Source organism: Phascolarctos cinereus, unplaced genomic scaffold (assembly GCF_003287225.1).
Source record: "Phascolarctos cinereus isolate Bilbo 61053 unplaced genomic scaffold, phaCin_HiC Scaffold_9;HRSCAF=440, whole genome shotgun sequence".
In the NCBI taxonomy this organism is placed as follows: Eukaryota; Metazoa; Chordata; class Mammalia; order Diprotodontia; family Phascolarctidae; genus Phascolarctos; species Phascolarctos cinereus.
In genome coordinates this window covers 206,592,107-206,616,238 of record NW_027556402.1, presented here as the reverse complement: position 1 = coordinate 206,616,238, position 24,132 = coordinate 206,592,107, and the positions used below count along the sequence as shown (strand labels likewise).

The 24,132-nt window shown below is 37.4% G+C and overlaps 2 protein-coding genes across 2 annotated transcripts; both read left to right on the top strand.

The window, feature by feature from the left end:
* Window positions 1–6,305: 6,305 nt before the first annotated feature.
* Window positions 6,306–7,271, top strand: LOC110221024 (olfactory receptor 5P80-like). Its single transcript, XM_021005389.2, has one exon. The coding sequence runs from the start codon at window positions 6,306–6,308 to the stop codon at window positions 7,269–7,271; it is 966 nt and encodes a 321-aa protein (XP_020861048.1).
* A 5,554-nt stretch (window positions 7,272–12,825) lies between these two features.
* Window positions 12,826–13,794, top strand: LOC110221025 (olfactory receptor 5P80-like). Its single transcript, XM_021005390.2, has one exon. The coding sequence runs from the start codon at window positions 12,826–12,828 to the stop codon at window positions 13,792–13,794; it is 969 nt and encodes a 322-aa protein (XP_020861049.1).
* Window positions 13,795–24,132: the final 10,338 nt, after the last annotated feature.

Genomic DNA, 24,132 nt, shown 5'->3' with positions numbered 1-24,132 from the left:
TTTTCTAAGGATAAAACTAGATTCATGCTTTTACCCCACATTGGAAAGTTATAGAATAAAAATCAACATGAGCCTTTCAATTAAGTTCAGAGTTCCCAGGCAGTAAGACCCTGCCATTTTCTAAGTCTATATTTTCTGTAGTACTTTTTGTATAACTTGCTACTGCCCTTTTCCATTGCATCCTATTCCAAATAATGAAGCCTATATGATCCAGAAATTGCTGTGATCAACCATACTCTTAGCTGATTCCATATTGCAATGCTAATTCAACAGAAACATAAATAAACTAGAGAAAAGAAAGAAACTTTTGAGTTAATATAGGCTTTCCCAAACTGGGAGAGACAATTGAAGAAGTGGCTAATCACTGATATCAATTGCGCTTCATGGAAGAGAAACAATGACTGGTGTTCCCAGACAGGATTCTCAGGCTGCTCCCTGGACCCAAATGGATGAAGCTCTAGTGGCTGTTCAAATGCTGCCCCCTCCACCACCAGATCTACTCTAGTGTCTCTTGAAATGCTTGTGCACTGTGGCTAAACCCACCCTCTCACCTGTGTACATCTTGCTTCTCACAAAATTCTCCTAGGGAAAGAAGAGAGGGAAAAGAGAAGAGGATCCAGTCTCTTTCAAGCACAGTCCCTCTTTGGTCAGAGGATGAAACCAAACTGAAGATCCTTTGGTAAGATGTCTGCTGCAAATGCAAAATGTGTCTGAGTTCTATTTGGTCCTTTCTGATTCTGTAGTGAAAATGGGAGAGCAGCATGAAAGTGAGAGAATGGCTATAAAACTTGTAGAGTTTTAGATTGTAATATATGTAGTGGGGTGAGGATACAATCCCCCATATTGATTAGGCTGCTTGCTTCCTTAATGGCATGCTGACATATAGTGAAAGTGCCTTGAAGAAATTTAGAGCAAGTAAAGATATTCTATAAATAGTTCTGATATCCACCTGGTAAAGAGGAGCCTCTTTGATTGGCAATGGAATTAGAAGTGAGGTACACTTGAAAAGGTCATTAATCAGCTAGAAATAATTGAATGGGAAAGGTTATTAATTAAAGTGAAAAGTTAATTGGAGTAAAAATTTTTCAGAAAGCAACAGGATTAGATGATTATTTATATAATTGAGAAGATTTTCAGAGCTCTGCCTCCTGTGATACTTTTTTTCCCCCTTTTCGATAAGGCAATTAGGGGTTAAGTGACTTGCCCAGGGTCACTCAGCTAATAAGTGTCATGTGTCTGAGGTCAGATTTGAACGCAGGTCCTTCTGACTTCAAGGCCAGAGCTTATCCACTGCGCCATCTAGCTGCCCTCCTACGATAATTAAAAAAAAATTGTTTTGGGTTTCTCAGGTGTTCTTGGAATTTATTAAGTATATCAACAACATAACTGCTGAGTTGCAGAAAATTAAATAGTATAAGAACCAAAATCAATCAGGTGATGTGATGAGGACCAATTTTCATACCTAGTGAACATTGTCACAATGCTAATTACCACATATTGATCCTGGAACAATTTTGAGAGATTCCATAGCAGATCATACTTACTGGTTTGGCTATATTGCTATCCAATCTTGTTTTTCCATTTTTTAAAAATCCTAGATAAATACAGACAAAGAAAAAACAAATGAAGGCCCCTGAGAATTTAGAGAACTTCTCAAAAAACTCACCTCTGTTAGTAATTTTCTCAATCCCGGTGGATTCCAAATGGCATTTTGATGATGTCAGCTACATTTGGTGTTTAGGTCCTCAAGGGTATAAATCCCAAATGCTACAAACCCAAACATAAGTATTTCCTCGCTGTGCAGACATAGTTCCTTGGAGTCTAAAGTTTTCATCTTCTTATATCGGTGGGTACCACTGCTCTTCTTGGTTTTGCTGTAAAAACACTTAGATCTGATTTTTGATTTGTAGCTCAGTTCAGGGGAGGGAGTCCTGTCTATTCCTCTTGATATGCCAAACTTTATGTTGATTTCAGTTTTGCATAAGGCTTTAATCTCCCCTAACCCAACCCCCTGTCTTAATGAGCAAGATTCATTCCTGATTTGGGTCTTCATGTATCTGGTCCCTTGTAGGGCCATATAGTCAAAGATTTGCAAGTGAGGTATATGCTTGGAACATTATTACAGTATATTAATACTACCATAGGTCACATCATACATCCTGAACCATCACTATAAACAATAAGTACATGATAGAACATAGTTAGATAAGAACACCTTAGGTAAAGATCTCTGTGTATGTATAGGTATATTTGTTTCATGTATAACTTTCCCCCTGATTCTCAGACTGAAGCTTTAGCTGGGGGAATTCCACTGATATATTGCTGGTTGACGTAGTAGAAGGAGAATTGGACTTGAAGTCAGGAGAGTTGAGTTTGAATCTCACATCTGAGTCTTACTGGCTCTGCCTCTGATTGTGGGTAAGTGATTGCATCTCTGTGATCCTCAGTTACCTCATCTATAAAATGAGAATAACAATATTTTCCACTAAATTTTTCGGAGAGAAGTAATTTATGAAATTTAAATTGTGGTATTGAATTATTAGAATGTCTGTTATCTCCTTACTATGATTATATTACCAATGTAAATGATACTTAATATTTTCAAAAGTGAGTTAGTACCTTCCGTTCAATGAATATTTTTCTCTGCCCCCTATGCACAGAGCCTTGTCCAAGGCACTGGGGATAGAATGTGAAACAAAGCAAAACAACCTTTCAACTCAGAGAGCTTACGTTCTATTGGAGACAAAGGAATAACATATTTAAGTAAATAAGTAAATAGAAGGTAAGTTGAGGAGGGATAGACTTTTTAGAAACAAGGCTTCCCATAAGTGGTGACCCACTAGCTGAGCCACAAAGCAAGGCTGAGATACTAAGAAGCAGAGATGAGGTAGGTCATTTGGAGCATGGAGGGTGGCCTGAGCAGAGAGACAGAGATGGGGGTAGAATTCTGAGTCTGGGAAGCAAGCAGTGGGCCAATTTAGCTGGAATATAGAGTACATGTCTGAGAACAAAGTGAAATAAATCTGAAGAGGTAGGCTGGATTCAGATTGTGTGTGACTCTAAATATCAAAGGGAAGAATCGTTATTTTGTCCTCAAGGCCATAAGGGATCCATTCAAGGCTTGAGTAAGAAAGTAACGTGATTAGCCAAGTGCTTGAGGAAGATCAGTTTTGTAGGTTTTTAGAGGATAGTTTAGAGGAAGGAGAGACTGAACTTTTCTGAAGAGGCTTTTGCAATAATCCAAGTGAGAGGAGATGCAAACCTGAGTTAGGGCAATGGCTATTTAAAAGGACAAGAGACTATGTGAGATATATGTTGTAGATGAAGAATTGGCAAGACTTGACAGCTGACTGGTTAGGAAATGGAAGATGGAGAGAAAAATAGAGATTGACTTCAGGATCACAAACTAGGCTTCTTGGAAGGATGATGAGACTCTCAAAAGAAATAAGAAATTATCTTGATAAGTTGTTTTAGGTTGAAGGTTAGAAATAAGATGATTTTTCTTTTGAACTTGTTGACTTTCAAACACTTTTGGGACATCTAGCTACAAAAGTCCAGCTATTGGTGATGTGTGGATTGGAGTTCAGGGCAGGATTTACTGATTTAGTGTTCATTTGAATGGGTATGTTAATGGCAGTGCAAGCTAATGAGTTCATTGAGAAGAGGACCTAGGACAGAGCCTGGGGGCACATTTATAATTAGGAGATAGAACAGGGATAATAGTCTGCCAAAGGAGGATGAGGAGGAAAGGTCAGACAGGTAGGAGGAATACTAGTACCAGGAGGGCCAGTGTCATGAAAATTCACGAGAGAAGAGTATCCAATAAGTGTAGGTGGCCCATGGTGTCACATATTGCAAAAAGTGCAAGAATCAATCAATGTACAAGTGTTTAATAAGCACCTACTCTTTTAGCCACTTTCATAGGTACTAATGATACAAATGCAAAGTCTATAACAATTTCTACCAGGTAAGAATTTAAATGAAGATTGAAAAAACATTATAATTTAGAAATTATTGGTAACTTTGCAGAGAATAGTTTTAGTGGAATGAGGGGTCAGAAACTAGATTAGAATTCTTTAACAAGTGAGTAGTTGGAGAAGAAGTGGACCTAACAAAGGTAGATTTGTCCTCCCCGAGAGCTGATGGGGAAAGAGAAGAGACGTAGTACAATAACTTGAAAGGACGTCAGGTTCAAATGAAGGGTTTTAAAGGACTGGACAGATCTGAGCACATTTATTGAAAGGACGTGAAAAGCCTATAGATAAAAAGATTAAGAATTATAGAGTAGTTTTTTCGATGGGGGAAGCTTAAAGTTGAAATAGGAAGGAATGGATCAATGGAAGAAGCAGAGGAACTGGTCCTAGAGAAAAGAAAGACTCTGTCTTTTACAGAGGTTGTTGCAGAGACAATAGGGGATGATATTGAGGAACACTGAATTGTAGAAGAGAAAAGAAAAGGGATCGCAGAGAGGCGGCCTTTCTTTTGTCATAAATGTAGGTTGCAAAGTCCGCTCTTGAAAGGCAAGTGTGAAGCAGAAGTTGTTGGAAAATTGCCTCATCACTCTGCAAATTTTTGCTAAGTGAAGGCATTCTCTTTTCTTGTGGTCACAAAGAAAGAGCTGAACCACAGAGCCATAAATGCGTGTTATAGTCAGAGTCTTCCCTGAGATAAACAGTATCTCAAGATTTTGTATCATTTTTAATGGAGTGAGAAGAGAAGAAAAATGAGTTTACAGTTGGGAGTAATAAAAAACATTTCAGGAAAAAGTAACACTTAAGACAATTTCTTGCATTTGGAACTTAACAAAGATGGACAAATGCAAACATTTCAAGATAGTTTGGTCTTTAAAAGAAATGTAACATTTATATATACATATGTGTGTGCGTGTGTGTGTATGTAAAGTTCTACTTCCTTTTTTCTCTCTTGCATTTTGAAAATGGTTTGTTCTTGTTCCTTTCATTCCTTCCTGTCTATCACTACTCAGTCAGCTACTTCTCTTGCTGCTCACAGTGGAAGCCCTCCCTTGTAGGAGATCTGCATAGTCAAGGAAACCAAATCAACAGATTCACCATGTCTGAGAATCCATGACTCATTCTGGGCCTCTAGTCCATCATGTTTCTGCCAGAAAGCAGTAGATAATATTTCCTCATCAGTCTTATGATGGCAGGATTTGTCGTTATTTTCATCCAAGTTCTGAAGTCTTTCAAAATGGTTTCCCCCTCCATGATTATTGTGGTTATTACATAAATTGTTCTAGTTCTGTTGAGTTCACTTGGCATCGGTTAATAGAAGTTTTTCTGTATTCTCCAACAGTGATATTCATCACTTCTTATGGCACGTAAAATTGCCACTACTTTCTATACCACAATTTGCTCAGCTATTCTGAAATTGGAGGACCTGATAGAGAAACAGGATATAATTACAGCAGGTTGAGCAAGTGTTTTCCTAGAAACAGCAGTATTTCCATGGGAAATTTTCCATAGTCCTTCTAACTTAATGATTCCTCTTTGCAGAAATGCCAAGTTCTAGGAGCAAAATACAATGAGAAGGGACAGCTAGGTGTCACGGTTGTTAGAGGCGCAACCCCAGAGTCAGAAGGAACTGTGTTCAAATACTGCCTCAGATGCTTGACACTTACTAGCTGTGTGACTCTGGGCAGCTCCCAAAAGACATTTGGCAACTGAAATGTCTTACCAAAAACCAACAAACAAACAAAAACCCAGTAAGAAGACTCAAAATTGAAAATAACCATTCCTCCTCTCTTATGATTTTTTAGAACATAAGGGTGATCTTGAGACCAGGACTTTCCCCATACTCAATTAGCATGAGGTGGATAATGTCTTCAAATGTGGAAAACGGTCCTGTGAGAGGTGAAGGAACATAGAGAAGACTCTACTTCTTTGGAGGGGATTTACAATGATGGTTAGTTGACAGAACAGCATTTATACATTTGGATATACTCTCTGCATATAGTTAACACAGATTCCAATGATTTGATTAAACAATCCTCTTCACTCTTTCAGCCTTTTTGATATTCTCACAACAGTAAAATTGGCAAATCATACAGTATGGTTGGTCCAGGGAAAAGAATTTGGAGGCAACAAATATATTCATCTTTGCTTTGCTTTTGGGTAACCTGCCATGATGCCTAGTAGCAAAGAATGAGAGTATGATAGTAAAATGGGCATGTAAGAGGTGGCCAGTGAATATTTCCTGAATACATCAATGGACATATCCAAAGCTTAATCCTGTATTCTATTTTAATCTCCTTTTCTTCTGTCTAACAGACACTCTTTCCAAGACAGATGTCTGGCAATAACTGCACTGCTGTGACAGAATTCATTATTTTGGGGCTAACAGATGATCCAACTCTTCGTGTCATCCTCCTTGTGATGTTTCTAGGTGTCTATGCTGTCACCTTAGTTGGTAACCTTAGCATAATCACATTGATCAGAAATAGCTCCCAACTTCACACCCCAATGTACCTTTTCCTCAGCCACTTGGCTTTTGTGGACTCTGCATATTCCTCGTCTGTCACACCTGTTATGCTCAAGAACTTCCTTGTGGACAAAACTATAATCCCTCTTGGAGGCTGTGTGGCCCAGATGTTCTGTGGAGCCACCTTTGGGACCGCTGAGTGCTTCCTGCTGGCTGTGATGGCCTATGATCGGTATATGGCTATCTGTAACCCCCTACTCTACTCCACCAACATGTCTCCTAGGGTCTGCACTCTGTTACTCATCACATCCTACCTGGGTAGTTGTGTGAATGCTTGGATCTTCACTGGTTGCTTACTGAATCTGTCCTTCTGTGGACCCAATAAGATCAATCACTTTTATTGTGATTATTCACCACTTTTGAAACTTTCCTACTCCCAAAATGATCTTGCTGAAATTCTTCCTGCTGCCTCTGCTGGGTCAATAATTATGATCACAGTGTTAATTATTGTAATCTCTTACATATACATCCTTTTCTCTATCCTGAAGATAAGTTCCACTGAGGGGAGATCCAAAGCTTTCTCAACATGCACCTCCCACCTCACAGCAGTCACTCTCTTCTATGGCACTCTTACCTTCATATATGTAATACCTAAGTCCAGCTACTCAACAGATGAGAATAAAGTGGTGTCTGTTTTCTACATAGTAATGATCCCCATGTTGAATCCCTTGATCTACAGCCTAAGGAACAATGAAGTAAAAGGGGCACTGAGGAAACTGATGAATAGGAATCATCCTTTTTTATGGATTCAATTCAATACAAGTATTTCTTAAGTACATGCTATGTCCCAGGGCCTGTTACATTTCAGGGATGAAAGGAAAAAAATGAAACATTCTATTCCTTTAAGGACTTAATATTCTACTGGTGTAATGGTTAGGATTAAGTGATACCAACAGTTAGGCTTTAGGAAAGATACATTGTCATTTTGATGGGTTAATTTGTGAATTTAAATATTGATTGCAAAGGTCTCAAAATTCATACAATGTTCCACAAACATGGATCTCTTGAACTCGGTAAAGGTTTGTAGAGAAGTTTCTTATTGCCCTTCTTTGTGTCTACGATTTTTTTTGGGGGAAGAGGAATCTTGTAACACTCATTTTCTATTGATTTGTGGGGGTTGTTCTTTCCATTTACATTATTATATTAATTGTGTGTGTGTTGAGTCCTTGGCTGTACTATCATGATTCTGTAACAGATCAAGTAAATCTTTTCTATGTTCCTGTATTAATCATATTTGTTGTTTCTTACAGCACAGTCATATTCTGTTATTCTCTGTGCCACAATTTGTTTAGCCATTCCTCAGTCACTGGCCATCTGCATTGTTTCCAGTTCCTTGCTTCCGCAAAGGTGGTGCTGTAAACATATTTGTGTAGGCATGGACTTTCCTTTTATCAATGACCACCTTTTGGCATAACACACAGGAAAAAAATGTATTCTTTTACCTGTGGGATAGCTCTTTGTGAGATGTGAGGAGGGAGAGATACTAGAAGGAACATATATGCATGGATTAATGCTAACTTGAGTGGAGAGATAAGGCCACTGACTCTGTATTTGGAATGTTAAAATTTTCCTTACTGGGGGCTTGTAAAAAACTCTCTAAAGCTAAAAAGGAAGGAACTACAAAGTCCTTTGGAGAAAAAATTAATATCATTGGCTTAAAATGAGGTAATTTTTATTACACATGTTACCTGGGGTTGGTGAGTGGAGCTTTAGAAGAATGAACTGACACACTTTTCAGGAAGAAGAGCATAAAAATACCCAATGCAGCCAAGATTTGAAGGAAAAGCAAAAAATGGAAAAAATTTAAACAAATTTCTCCAATGAAGGTCCCATTTTTCAAATGTGTAGAGAACTTAGTCAAATTTATAAGACCCAATTGATAAATGGTCCAAGGATATAAGCAGGCAGCTTTCAGAAGAAATCAAAGCTATCTACAGTCATATGAAAAAAAAATACTCTAAATCATAATTGGTTAAGGAAATGCAAATTAAACCAACCTGAGGTACCACTTCACAGCAATCAGACTGAACATTATGAAAGAAAAGAAAAATGACAATGTTGGAGGGAATGTGGGAAATTGGAACACTAATGTTGTGAAGTGATCCAAACATTCTGGATAGCAATGTAGAACCATACCCAAAGGGCTATCAAACTGCATACCCATTGATTCAGCAATACCACTAGTAGGTCTCTACTCCAAAGGAATCAAAGAAAAAGGAAAAGGACCAATACCAAGCTCCAGAACCTCTTTTCCCTTTCATGACCACAGAGTGAATGATCCTTAGCTCTTTATCTCTGGTTGTCAGCTGACACACAGCATATGTCAACTGTCTTATGGCAAATCTCTATCATATATCATAAATGCTCTTATATTCCAGGGAAACTTTATCTGGAGCCTTGAAAAGACTGTCAATACTGTCTTAACACATGGATTATTGTCCCACTGTGACTAGTACCTCTATTCCAGGATCTGCAGTTTCTACTAAACTGAGTTTCGTAGATGGTGTTTTCAACCTCAGTTGTGCATATGTGTAATCAATATGGGTTACAGCCTGACCAAAATGAATCTGATAAGTTGACGAGGACCAGTTCTTATATCTAGTCAACATTGTCACATCCACAATTGCCACATGTTGATCACAGAACAATTTTTGAGAGCTTCCATGACAGGTCATACTGGTTTGGCTATGTGGCTATCCAATCTTATTTTTCACTTTTTAAAATCTTGGATAAACATAGACAAAGAAAAATAAATGAAGGTCTTTGGGAATTCGAGAACTTCTCACACAACTCATTTGTGTGTTGTAATTTTCTTAATCCCAGTAGATTTCAAAAGACATTTTAATGATGTAGGCTATGTTTGGAGTTAAGGTGCTTAAGAGCTTATGTCCCAAATGCTACTAGACAACATAAATATGGTGCTGCCATGCAAAGATAATTATTTGGAATCTCAAGTTATCATCTTCTTACATCAATAGGTACCACTGCTATTCTGGGTTTGGCTACAAAAACACTAAGGTGTCATTTTTTATTTGTAGCTAATTTCAAGGGGGCCTACCTATTCTTCTGATTTCAATTTTATATGGGGCTTTAAAGTATCTCTCTGCTTCTCTTTCTCTGACTCTGTGTCTCTGTCTGTCTGTGTCTCTTTTTAAGACTGACTCCTGATTTGAGTCTTCATGTTTCTGGTCCCTTGTAGTACCATATAGAGTCAAAGATTTGGAGGTAAGGTATACGCATGGAGCATTATTACAACAAGTTAATAAATAAAATTCTAAACTCCCACAGGTCATATTGTGTATCCTGAAGCATCACTAAAAACAGTAAGCACCTGATAGAATATGATAAGAACACCTTCAGTAAAGATATCTGTGTATACATAGGTACATTTGTTTCACATGTTACTTTTATCCCACTTCTCAAATTGAGGCTTTACTAGGAGAAATTTCACTGGCATATTTGTTGACTGATACAGTAGAAAAAGAATTGAACTTGAAGTCAAGAGAGGTGGATTTGAATCCTAAGTCTGAGTGCTACCGACTATGACTGTGATAGCGGACAAATGACTGAACTTCAGTGATGCTCATTTATCTCATAGATGAGACAAAAATATTTTCCTCCAAAAATTGTGGAAGGAAAGTAATATATGAAATTCAAATTGTGGCATTCAGTTATTAGAATTCCTGTAACCTGATTATTATGATTATGTTACCAGTATAAATGAGACTTGAGATTTTCAAAAATAAATTGTTGCCTTTCATTCAACTAATATTTTGAAATGTCCACTTTGCACAAGGCCGTGTCCTAGTTACTGGGGATACAAAAAAAAAATGCGGAAGTCCTTAAACTCAGAGAGCTTACATTCTATTGGAAAGAAAGGGATAGAATATTTTCACAGACAAGTAAGTACATATAAGGAGGGATAGAACTTTAGGAACTAAGTTTCCTGTCAGTGGTTACCTAATAGCTGAGACATGAAGGAAGCTTGAGATTCTATGCAAAGATGTAGTAGGACATTTCAAGCATGGAAGAAGTCCTATGTAAAGGGACCTAGATAGGGATAGAATTCTGAATCTGGGGAAGAAGCAGTAGACCAGTTGTGCTGGAATATAGAGTACATGTCTGAGAGCAAAGTGAAATAAATCTGAAGAGTGAAGTTGGATTCAGATTGTGCAGGACTCTAACTATTAAGTTGAAGAAGGTATTTTGTCCTTAATGCAATTAAGGATCTGTTCAAGGTTTGTACAAATAAGTGACATGGTCACCCATCTGCTGTACATTTTTGTAGGTTTTAGAGGACAATTTAGAGGAAGGAGAAGCTGGACTTCTAATTAAGGGGCTTCAGAGGGGTGCACACCTGAGTTAGGGTGGTGGCTGTGAGTGTACCTAAGAAGAGATGTGATATATGTGATTGATATAAAAGTGGCAAGATTTGAGAACTGACAAGTAGGGGATGGGAATATATATAGAAGAGTAGAGATTAATTTCAGGATCTGAGGGTCAAGAATATGAAATGAACTAATGAAAAAATGTAAAGGAAGGAAGTTTAGGAACACCAGATGTTAAACTATAGTACAAGGAAGTAATTATCAAAACTATCTGGTACAGGCTATGAAATAGAAATGTAGGCCACTGGAATAGAGTAGACATAGAATTTACATCCACAAATGACTATATTAACCTTCTGTTTGACAAATGTAAAGACTTAAGAATTGGGAATAAGAATTAGTTATGTGGTAAAAATTGTTGGGAAAACTGGAAAGCAGTCTGGTAGAAATTGGGAATACACCAATATCTTACACTATTTACCAAGATAAGGAGTGTTATAATGACATTCTTTCTGAGTATCTCAATATTTTATATTCTTTCTTACTGTAATTAGAAGGGAAGAAAAATGAGTTCAGAGTTGGGAGTAATAAGAACATTCCAGGAAAGAGCAATATTTAAGATAATTTCTTTTATTCAGAACTTACAAAGCATCAGCAAATACAAACATTTCAAGATAGTTTATTTTTTAAAAGGAAAAATATACATATATATGTGTATACATATACATATCTGCATATGTGTGTCTATACAATTCAAGTTGTACTTCCTTTTTGTCTTTTTTTTTTGCATTTTGAAATGGAAATGTTGTTCTTTACCTCCCTCCTTGTATATCACTACCCACTTAGCTACCTCTCCTGACTCAGTGCAAGCCCTCCCTTGTAAGTGATATGCAGAGTCAAAGAACACAAATCAACATATTCACCATGTCTGAGAATGCATGTGTCATCCTGTACCTCTATTCCATCACTTCTCTGCCAAGAAATGGTAGGTATTATTTTCTCATTATTTAAGACACGATTTGTCAACTATTTTGGTCCAAGTTCTCAGGTCTTTCAAAGCAGTTTCCTCTATCATTATTATTGTGGTCATGACATAAATTGTTCTTCAAGTTCTACTGAGTTCACTGTGCATCAATTAATAAAAGCATTTCCATATTACTCCAAAGCAGTCATATTCATGACTTCTTATGGCACATAAAACTGCCACTAATTTCCTATACTACAGTTTGCTCATCTATTCTGCAATTGAAGGATGCAACAGGTAAACAGGGTAGGGTTATAGCAGGGTGAGCAAGTGCTTCTTATTGTTTTACTTAGAAACAGCAACGTTTCCCATGGGAAATTTCCCATAGACCTTCAGGCTAGCAACACCTAGTCCAACGATAGCCTTTTGAAGTAATACCAAGTTCTAGGAGAAAAATACATTGAGAACACTTAGAATCCATATTCCCCATTCCATCTCTTTGTGCTTTTAGAGCACAAGGATCATCTTGGAAACCAGGACTTTCCTCATAGTCAGTTAGCATGAGGCAGATAACATTTTCAGCGGTGGAAAGTGGTCCTATGAGAGATCAGGAATCACAAAGCAGACTGTTTCTTTGGAAGGGATTAACAATGGTGGTTAGTTGGCAGAACAGCATTTACACATTTGGATATGGTCTCTGAATATATTGCAGAAAGGCTCCTATGTTGGGAATTTAACTATCCTCTATACTCTTAAGAGCTTTTTCATCTGTCAAAATGGCAAAATTGGCAAATGATAAAGTATTCTTAGTTTAGAGGAAAAAATATGGCAGAAACAATTTTATTCATCTCTGCTCTGCTTATGGACACCCTGCCAAGGTGCACTGGAGTGAAGTATTGGAGTAAGACACTAGAATGAGCGCATAAGAGGTGACCAGTGAATGTGTCCTGAGTACATCAATAGACATACCCAAAGCTTAATTCTATATTAGATTTCAATCTCCTTTTCTTCTAACAGGCACTCTTTCCAAGACAAATGTCTGGCAATAACTGCACTGCTGTGACAGAATTCATTATTTTGGGGTTAACAGATGATGCAACCCTTCGTGTCATCCTTTGTGTGATATTTCTGGGTGTCTATGCTGTCACCTTGGTTGGTAACCTTAGCATAATCATACTGATCAGAAATAGCTCCCAACTTCACACTCCAATGTACCTTTTCCTTGGCCACTTGGCTTTTGTGGACTCTGCATATTTCTCATCTGTCACACCTGTTATGCTCAAGAACTTCCTTGTGGACAAAATCACAATCCCTCTGGAAGGCTGTGTGGCCCAGATTTTCTGTGGAGGCACCTTTGGTTCAGCTGAGTGTTTCTTGCTGGCTGTGATGGCCTATGACCGGTACATGGCCATCTGTAGACCCCTGCTCTACTCCACTAACATGTCTACTAGGGTCTGCTCTCTGTTACTCATCACATCCTACCTAGGTGGTTGTGTAAATTCTTGGATTGCTACTGGCTGCTTACTGAACAGGTCTTTCTGTGGACCCAATAAGATCAATCACTTTTTCTGTGATTATTCACCACTTTTGAAGCTTTCTTACTCTGAAGATAATCTTTCGGAAATTCTTCCTGCTGCCTCTACTGGGTTAGTGATTGTGATCACAATGTTAATTATCCTAATTTCTTATGTATTCATCCTCTTCTCTGTCCTGAAGATAAGCTCTGCTGAGGGGAGATCCAAAGCTTTCTCAACTTGCACCTCCCACCTCACAGCAGTCAGTCTGTTCTATGGGACCACTACATTCATTTATGTGATGCCTAAGTCCAGCTACACAACAGATGAGAATAAAGTAGTGTCTGTTTTCTACATTGTAATGATCCCTATGTTGAACCCCTTGATCTATAGTCTAAGGAACAATGAAGTAAAAGGGGCTCTGAGAAAACTCATGAGAAGAATGGAAGAGAAGATAAGGAAGGAAATTTTGGAGAGATGTGTAGATTAGGATTAGGAAGGTCAGGGAAGAGAAGATAAGGGAGGGACTCTTAGAGGAGTGGGTAAAATAAGGAATAGGGGGGAGAAGATAAGGTAACAGGGATATGGTTAAAAGAAAAGCTAAGAAGGAAAATGGTGAGTAAAATAAGATGGACAGAAATTCACAAAAAGTAATGATAACTTTAAATGTCAATGGGATGAATTTACCCATAAAATAAAAGTGGATAGCAGAATGGATTAAAAATCAGAATTAAATGATATAATATTTACAAGAAACACATGTAAGAGTGAGAGATACACACAGAGCTAAGAGTTGGAGTAGAATTTATTATGCTTCGGCTGATGCAGAAAGGTCAGGGGTAGCAAAGAACTTTGTCAAATCTATAAGAATATGAGTCATTCCCCAAATCTTAAAAGTCAAAGGATAGGAATACATCGTTTTCCAGTGAAGTAATCAAAACAATTTAGACATATGAAAAATGCTTTAAATCATTATTGATTAGAGAAATGTAAATCAAAACAACTTTGAGAAATCATTTTACACTGGCCAGATCAGCTAAAATGATTGAAGAGGAAAGCAACAAATGTTGGAGGGGTTGTGGAAAAATGGGGACACTAATATATTGTTGATGGAATTATGAACTGATACAACCATTTTAGAGAACAATCTGGAATTATGCCCAAAGAGTTATTAAACAGCCTATACACTTTGACCCATCAATATCACTACTAAGTCTATATCCAAAGATGATTAAAGGAAAAGGAAAAGAACCTATATGTTCTAAAGTGCTTATAGCAGCTCTCTTTGTGGTGGCAAAGAACTGGGAATTGCAGGGATGCCCATCAACTGGTGAATGGCTGAACCAGTTGCGGTGTGTGATTGTGATAGAATACTACTGTGCTATAAGAAATTATGAACTCAATGATCTTAGAAAAATGTGGAAAGACTTGCATGCAATAATGGAGAGCAAAATGAGCAGAACCAAGAGAACATTACATACATTAACAGAAATACTGTTTTAAGAATGACTTTAAATGAATAAGTCACTTTGACTATTGTAAATACCCAAATTAACTATAAAGGACACAAGAAGAAAGATGCCATCTGCATCCAGAGAAGTAACTGATAAATAGAAATATGTATAGAATAATTTTACACACACACACGCACACACACACACACACACACACACACATTTGTATCTAATGGGGAGGAGGGAAAAAAAGTAAAAAAAAGAAAAATGACATAATAACTTTATTATATATTTAAAAGAAATAACAAGTTGTACTAATAGATTTGCAGTTTCATGTGAAATCACCTTTTTGTTACACTGTTATAGAAATGCTGGGGTTTTTTTCCTCATAAATTAAAAATAAAATAAACAAAAAGTATTCCATTGTGTTCATGTGACATAATTTGTTCAGCCTTTCCTCAATCACTGGCCATCTGTTTTCTTTCCAGTTCTTTGCTACCACAAAATTGATGCTATAAATATTTTAGTGTAAACAGAGCATTTCCTTTCATGAATAGAACTTCCTTTGTGGCATAATACACCTGAAAAAATGTATTCTTTCTCCTCTGGGATAACTCTCTGGGAAGGGTGAGGAGAGAGAGAGATTAAAAGAAATTTAGGTCATGAAAAACAAAAGAAATCAATAAAGAATCATTTAAAAAAGAAAAATTTCTTCAACCTGGCTACTTCCTACCTTTATAGTCTTACACTTTACTCCCATCCATGCAATTGTACAATCTAGCTACCAGACTATCTGCCTTTCCCCACACATAACACTCCATCTTCTGTGTCTTTACAATGGTTGTCTCACAGGCCTGAAATGCTTTGCTTCCCCACCTCTGCCACCTAGTTTCCTGGGATTTCTTCAAGACAACTCAATGCCCACTTTCTGCAAGGAATCTTTCTGTTGCCCACAACCAGATTGTACACTGAACAGAGAGGCGTGGAATAACTTGTGACATGGGCTAGGTGGAGCAGAATTACTGACTCAATTTATTCATCTGAGGGTACAGGATATATAGAGAAAATCTAGCCTAACTTCAAAGAGTCCTCCCTGTGAGATACTCCCCAGAACATCTACTGAGGATGTGACAACATGAATTTCCTCGTTATCAGGGTTCCTAGATTGGTTGTATTTTCCAAGGTTTTCCCAGGCGCCTTGGTGCCACCTGCATAGAGGAGTGAATGTGTAGATCTAAGGTTCAAAGAGTGAGAAGGAATGTCTCAGGGACCTCCTAATCAGGAAGGGATTGGAGAGCCGTACCACTTAATCATTGAGCCCTTTCTGGTAAAAGCCTGGGCAGAGGTCAAACTCTGCCTTGGATCTTAAACCCTTATCAGACTCTTAAGATCGGCCCTCAACATCTTTCCTGACTTAACTTCCTCTCTAAGATGACCTCCCATCTATTTAGTCTATAATTTGTATGTACCTCATTATTTACAGGGTGTCTCTCCAAATGGAATGTGAGCTCCTGAAAAGCAGGGACTGTTTTATTTTTGTTTTTGTTGTTTTTACTTTTCTTTGTATTACAAATAATAGCATAGATCCTGGCATATAGTAAGCCCTTAAAATCCTTCTTCACTGACCAGCTGTTCTCCAGATTTTCAATATTTTGCTAAAATGAAGCTAGGCCTGAATGTGGTATTTCATATCTGGTCTGATTAACGCAGAACCCAGTCAAATTATCAGCTTCTTAATTTTTGATCCTATTCTCTTAATGTAGCCTAAATTTCTATTAGTTCTACTAGCTGACATGGTGCACTCTGCAAAAATTATTACTTTTCCCATTGCTTTGTGAACTTTATTTTTCCAAACACTACTTTAACACTTAACTTTGATTATAATCGTGCACTGTCTATTCTGTACTGTAGTTCTACTCCCTCCAACCTTTTACCCAATATGACATCATTTGGAAATAATCACTTTTTTGTCTAATCTGATCATAGTCACCTCACAGAATAATTTCAAATCTGACACTGCTTGTCCCTTTCTCTTTTTTCTTCACAATTTCTCCTTATATTATTGTGCAGTTCATACAGTCTCTTGGGAGTTCTTATCCAAACTCACACACACACACATTAATGAGTTGGGACCCAAAGAGAAAGGCTACCCTTATGTACAGACTCCAGTATCCAAACCTCTGGCATTTGGCCCTTCTGACCTTTTGAAACTCACATGGTCTCAGCCTTCTCTAACAGTCCTTTCACATAAGAAAAAGTCATAATAGACACAACAAAGGCAGGAGAAATCACAGGGCCATGTGCACATGGATTCATACCGACCTGGGTGGAGAGATGAGGCTACTGACTCAGTGTCTGGAATAATGGCAATTTTCCTAATTGGAGGCTTGGAGAAACAGTGACTGAACTTATAACTTTTCATCTAGAAAACTCCCTAAAGCTGACAAGGAGGGAACCATATAGACATTTGGGGACAACAAATCATAGTGCAGGCTTAAAATGAATTAATTTTTGTTAAAGATCTTTAAGAGATGTTAAAGATTGAGTTATAGGAGAGTACTCTGACACATTTTGAGGAGCAAGAGCAGTATTGTTCTCATTATGGTTCCAGATAAGGCAAGTGAGGAGGTGGAATGGAGTGTGATGGAGGTATATATGATGGCAAGGTAGCTCTTGAGGAGATGGACAGGCAATGATGTGAGGCATATCTGGAGCTGGTCTGGCCTGATATAGTGGAACAACTGAGGCACTTATTATTTTATACTCATATGGAAACCCTTAACTAGGAAAAATATTAATGTTGAATAGAATTTATTTTAATTATGTTAAATAGAGTATTGATTCAATTTTCTTTGAAAACTTCTGTAAAACTTTTTAAAAAAAACTTTTTTATGTCTCATGCTTAAAGTTTAACAAATTTTCTCTAACTTGCGAAAAATATCCTGAATAGGCTATCTTCCTGCCAGTGAACTCAATCCATAACAAGTATAAGATGAAGGAAACTTCTTCCCTGGTCACATTCAAAATGATTATTAGCACCTGTACTGGGGATGCTGCCCACCAAGATATAAGTCACTAAATATATTTCATCCTTATGCTAATTATGAGAAAATACTCCCTGCAGGCCTTCCTTCCAGTTTACTGTAACGTATTTGTAATGCTGCAGAGGTGGTTGAGGGTATGCCAAGGTTGAATTGCCACTCTTTGCTATTTGACATAAAATGGATGATTTTGATCACACAAAATTAATTTTTTTGCATAAAAATACCCAATGCAGCCAAGATTTGAAGGAAAAGCAAAAAATGGAAAAAATTTAAGGCAAGTTTCTCTGGTGAAAGTCCCATTTTTCAAATGTATAGAGAACTTAGTCAAATTTATAAGACCCAATTGATAAATGGTCCAAGGATATAAGCAGGCAGCTTTCAGAAGAAATCAAAGCTATCTACAATCATATAAAAAAACGCTCTAAATCATAATTGGTTAGGGAAATGCAAATTAAACCAACTCTAAGGTACCTCTTCACAGCCATCAGACTGACTATTATGAAAGAAAAGAAAAATGACAATGTTGGAGGGAATGTGGGAAAATTGGAACACTAATGTTGTGAAGTGATCCAAACATTCTGGATAGCAATATAGAACTATCCCCAAAGGGCTTTCAAACTGCATACCCACTGATTCAGCAATACCACTAGTAGGTCTCTACTCCAAAGGAATCAAAGAAAAAAGGAAAAGGACCAATACCAAGCTCCAGAACCTCTTTTCCCTTTCATGACCACAGAGTGAATGATCCTTATCTCTTTATCTCTGGTTGTCAGCTGACTCACAGCATATGTCAACTGTCTTATGGCAAATCTCTATCATATATCATAAATGCTCTTATATTCCAGGGAAATTTTATCTGGAGCCCTGAAAAGACTGTCAATACTGTCTTAACACATGGATTATTGTCCCACTGTGACTAGTACCTCTATTCCAGGATCTGCAGTTTCTACTAAACTGAGTTTCGTAGATGGTGTTTTCAACCTCAGTTGTGCATATGTATAATCAGTATGAGTTACAGCCTGACCAAAATGAATCTGATAAGTTGACGAGGACCAGTTTTTATATCTAGTCAACACTGTCACATCCTCAATTGCCACATGTTGATCACAGAACAATTTTTGAGAGCTTCCATGACAGGTCATACTGGTTTGGCTGTGTGGCTCTCCAATCTTACTTTTCACTTTTTAAAAATCTTGGATAAACATAGACAAAGAAAAATAAATGAAGGTCTTTGGAATTCGAGAACTTCTCACACAACTCGTTTGTGTGTTGTAATTTTCTTAATCCCAGTAGATTTCAAAAGACATTTTAATGGTGTAGGCTACATTTGGAATTAAGGTGCTCAAGGCTTATGTCCCAAATGCTACTGAACTCAACATAAATATGGTGCTGCCATGCAAAGATAATTATTTGGAATCTAAAGTTATCATCTTCTTGTATCAATAGGTAACACTGCTGTTCTTGATTTGGCTATAAAAATGCATAGATATAATATTTTATTTGTATCTCATTTCAAGGGGGCCTGTCTATTCCTCTTGCTATGCCAGACTTTGTATTAATTTCAATTTTATAATTAGCATCTCTCTGTCTCTGGTTCTCTTTCTCTCTCTATCTATGTCCTCAGACTCTTTGTCTACCTGTCTGTGTCTGTATGTCTGTATTTGTCTCTGTCTTTCTGTCTGTGTCTATCTTTATGTCTGTCTCTGTCTCTCTTGGTCTTTGTCTCTCTCTGTGCTTCTGTCTACCTGTCTCTGTCTCTGATTGTCTCTGTATCTCTGTCTCTCACTGTCTCATTCATTCATTCATTCTTGATCTGGGTCTTCATGTTTCTGATCCCTTGTAGTGCCATATAAATTCAAAGATTTGGAAGTGAACTATGTGCATGGAGCATTATTACAGCAAGGTAGTAAGTTATATCATATATCTTGAAACTGTCTACAAACAGTAAGTACCTGAAAGAACATGGTTAGGTAAGGAAACAGGTTAAGATCTCTGTGTATACATAGGTATATTTGTTTCATGGATCATTTTTCCCTCACTTTTCAAATTGAGGCTTGGGGGAAGGAGTTTCAATTTTTTGGTTGATTTGGTTGAAAGAGAATTAGACTAGCACAAAGGAGAGCTGGATCTTACTGGCTATAAGTGTGATTGTGGGTAAGTGACTGAACTTCTGTGATCCTTAGTTATCTCATCTACAGAATAAGAATAACAATCTTTTCCTTCAAAAATTATGGAAGGAAAATAATTTATTAATTTTAAATTGCAGCTTTGAATTATTAGTATTCTTGTTTTCTGATTATTATGATTACGTTACAAAAATAAATGAAACTTGAGATTTCAAAAGTGAGAGGTTGCCTTCCATTCAACTTACATTTTGATGTGCCCACTATGCACAGGGACCTGTCCTAGGTATGCAATTACAAAGGAAAAAAATGCAAAACACTTCAAAATCTTAGGGAGTTTGCATTCTATTGGAGAGGAAGGGAGGAAATATTTCAACAGATAAGTAAATACAAGATAAGTTAAAGAGGGTGAAAGTTTTAGAAACTAGGCTTTCTATAGGTAGTGATTCACTAGCTGATACACAAAGGAAACTTGAGATTTTAAGAAGCAGAGATGGGTAATGCCTTTCAAACATGAAGGATGGTCTGTACAGATAGAGATAGAGGAAGAATTCTGAGTCTCTATATTATCTCTATATCTGGGCTGGAATATGGAGTACATGCCTGAGAATAAAGTGAAATAAATCTGAAGAGGGAGGCTGGATTCACATTGAACAGGACTCTAAATATTGAGGTGAAAATTGTTATTTTTGTCCCCAAGGCAATAAGGGATCTGTTCAAGGCTTGAGTGCAAGTGATATGGTCAATCATGTACTTTAGAGAGACAATTTTTATAGATGTTTAGAGGACAGTTTAGAGGAAGGAAAGACTGGACTTCTAATTAAGAGCCTTTTGCAATAGTCCAAGTGAGATGAGATGCAAACCTGAGTTAAGGAGGTAGCTATGTGGGTGGACATATGAGGAGACGTAATATACGTTATGGGTGTAAAAATGGCAAGATTTGGCAATTGACTGGTTGGGGAAAGGAAAATGGAGAGAAGAGGAAAGATTAATTCCGGGATTATAAACAAGGTACCTACAAAGAAGGTGTGGCCCTGAACATAAATAAGAAATTACAGAAATAAGTGGTTTTAAATTGAAAGCTGGGGATAAGATGAATATTCTTTTGGACTTGTTAATTTTGGGGGGGGAGCTAGGCAATGGGGTTAAGTGACTTGCCTAGAGTCACACAGCTAGTAAGTGTTTTGTGTCTCAGGCCAGATTTGAACTTAGGTCCTCCTAACTCCAGAGCCAGTGCTCTACCCACTGTGCCACCTACCTGCCAGCTAGACTTATTTGTTCTGAAATGCCTTTGGAATATTCAGGTACGAATGTCCAAGTAGAAATGATATGTAGATAGGGGTTCAGGGCTGGATATATAGACTTGGGATTCATCTGAATAGAGATGTTAATGGATGTAGAAGCTAATGACCTCATTATAAAAGTATAGAAAAAGAGGAGAGGGCCTAAGGCAGAGTTGGGGGCATATGTTGGATCAGGATCATCCCACATATTTAGGATGAAGAGGCTGCAAAGGTGTCATGGGGTAGCTAGGTTGTAGAGTAGATAAAGGTGGGCACCTGGAGTCAGGAAGATTCATCTTCCTGAGTTCAAATCTTTCCTTTCATACTTAGCTATGTGACCCTGGGAAGTCACTTAACCCTATTTGCTTCAGTTCCTTATCTGTAAAATGAGCTGGAAAAGGGAAGGGCAAAAACACTCCAACACCTTTGCCAAGAAAACACAAATGGGGTCACAAAGAGTTCAACATCACTGGAACAAATGAACACCACCACCACCATCAACAACAACAAACAGGGCTCATGATACTGCAAAGGAAGCTGGGAAGGAAAGGTCAGAGAGGTAGAAGGAACACTAGTACTGGAAGAGCCAGTGTCATGAAAACTCATGATGAGAAATTATGCACAAAGAGCAGGTGCCCAACCACGCCACCTGCTACAAAGAAACCAAGAATCAATCAATCAACAAATATTTATTAAGCACCCACTATTTTTCAGCCACTTTGCTAGGAACTAATTATATAAATACAAAGGCTGAAACAATCCCTACCCCTAGGAACTTAAATGAAGATTTTGAAAATATTATGATTTAGAAAATGGGAAATTATTGGCAACTTTGTAAAAAATAATTCCAGTGGAGTGATGGGGTCAGAAACCTGATTATAATAGGTTAACAAATGACTGGGAAGAGAGAAAGTGGACTCAACAAGAATAGATTTTTTTTCTAGATAAGTAATTGGGAAAGGGAAGAGTTATAGTATGATAACTTGAATGGATATTGTGGTCAAATGAAAGGTTTTATAAGACTGGACAGCTCTGAGACCATTTGTAGGAAGAAGGGAAGGAGCCCATAGATAAAAAGATTAAAGAGGAATTTTTCAATGGGAAAAGTGGGATCGAAATAGAAGGGATGGAATCAATGGAACAAGTAAAGGGATTGATCCTGGAGAAAAGAAGGAGCTTTTTCAGAGATTGCTTCAAAGACAATAGGGAATAATATTGAGAAGTTGTGAACTGTAGAAGAAAGAAAGGGAGTCCACAGGTGCAGCCTTTCTTTTCAGAAAAGTAGGATACAAAGTCCTCTCTTGGAAAGGAAGGGTTAAGTAGGTGTTGAAAAGTTCACGCAGTACTCTACATATTTTTGTCTAATTAAGGCGTCCTTTTTTCCTGTGTTCACAAAGAAAGAGTTGGACCATAGACCTTTAAAAGGGTGATAAAATAAGGTCCTTTCTGAGCTGAACAGTATTCTTTCTTACTGAAATTAGAAGAGAAGAAAAATGAGTTCAGAGTTGGGAGTAATAAAAACATTCCAGGAAAGAGCAATATTTAAGATAATTTCTTTTGTTTGGAACTTAAAAAGCACCAACAAATAGAAACATTTCAAGATAGTTTATTTTTTAAAAGGAAAAATATACTGGTATGTGTGTGTATATATATCTGTATATGTGTGTCTATACAATTCAAGTTGTACTTCCTTCTTGTCTTTTTTTTTCATTTTGAAATGCAAATGTTGTTGTTATTTCCCTCCCTCCTTGTTTAACACTACCCACTTATCTACCTCTCCTGACTCAGTGGATGCCCTCCATTGTAAATGATATGTATAGTCAAAGAACACAAATCAAGAGATTCACCTTGTCTGAGAATACAAGTGTCTTTCTGTACCTCTAGTTTATCACCTCTCTGCCAAGAAGTTGTAGGTATTATTTCCTCAGTAGCCTTCTGAAGACATGATTTGTCACTATTTTGGTCCAAGTTCTCAGGTCTTTCAAAGTAGTTTCCTCTCTCATGATTATTATGGTTGTCACATGAGTTGTTCTGCAAGATCTGCTGAGTTCACTCTGCACCAGTTAATAAAAACATTTCCATATTACTCCAAAACAGTCATAGCCATCATTTTTTATGCCACATAAAATTGCTACTAATTTCCTATACTGCAGTTTGCTCAGCTGTTCTGTAATTGAAGGATGCAACAGATAAACAGAAAAGGATTATAGCAGGGTGAACAAGTGCTTCCCATTGTTTTACCTAGAAACAGCAAAAGTTTCCATGGGAAATTTCCCATAGTCCTTCAGGCTAGCAACATCTAGTCTAATGATAGCCCTTTGAAATAATACCAAGTTGTAGGAGAAAAATACAATGAGAAGACTTAGAATCCAGATTCCCCTTTCCTTCTCTTTGTGCTTTTGGAGCACAAGGATCATCTTGGAAACTAGGACTTTCCTCATAGTCAATTAGCATGAGGTAGATAACATCTTCAGATGAGAAAGGTGATCCTTTCAGACATCAGGAATCACAAAGCAGACCCAGTTCCTTTGGAAGGAATCAACAATGGTGATTAGTTGGTAGAACAGCATTTAGACATTTGGATATAGCCTGCATATGTTGAAGAAAGGTTCTTTTGTTGGGAATTCAACTATCTTCTATAATCTTATGGGCTTTTTCACCTCTTAAAATGGCAAAATTGGCAAATTGTGTTGTTAGTTTACAGAGGAAGATTTGGAGGAAACAGTTTTATTCATCTCTGCTTTGCTTATGGGCACTCTGCCAAGGTGCACTGCAGCAAAGTATTGGAGTAACATAGTAGGATGGGCACATAAGAGGTGGTCAGTGAATGTTTCCAGAGTACATCTGTAGACATATCCAAAGTTTAATTCCGTATTCTATTTTAATCTCCTTTTCTTCTCACAGGCACTCTTTTCCCAAGACAG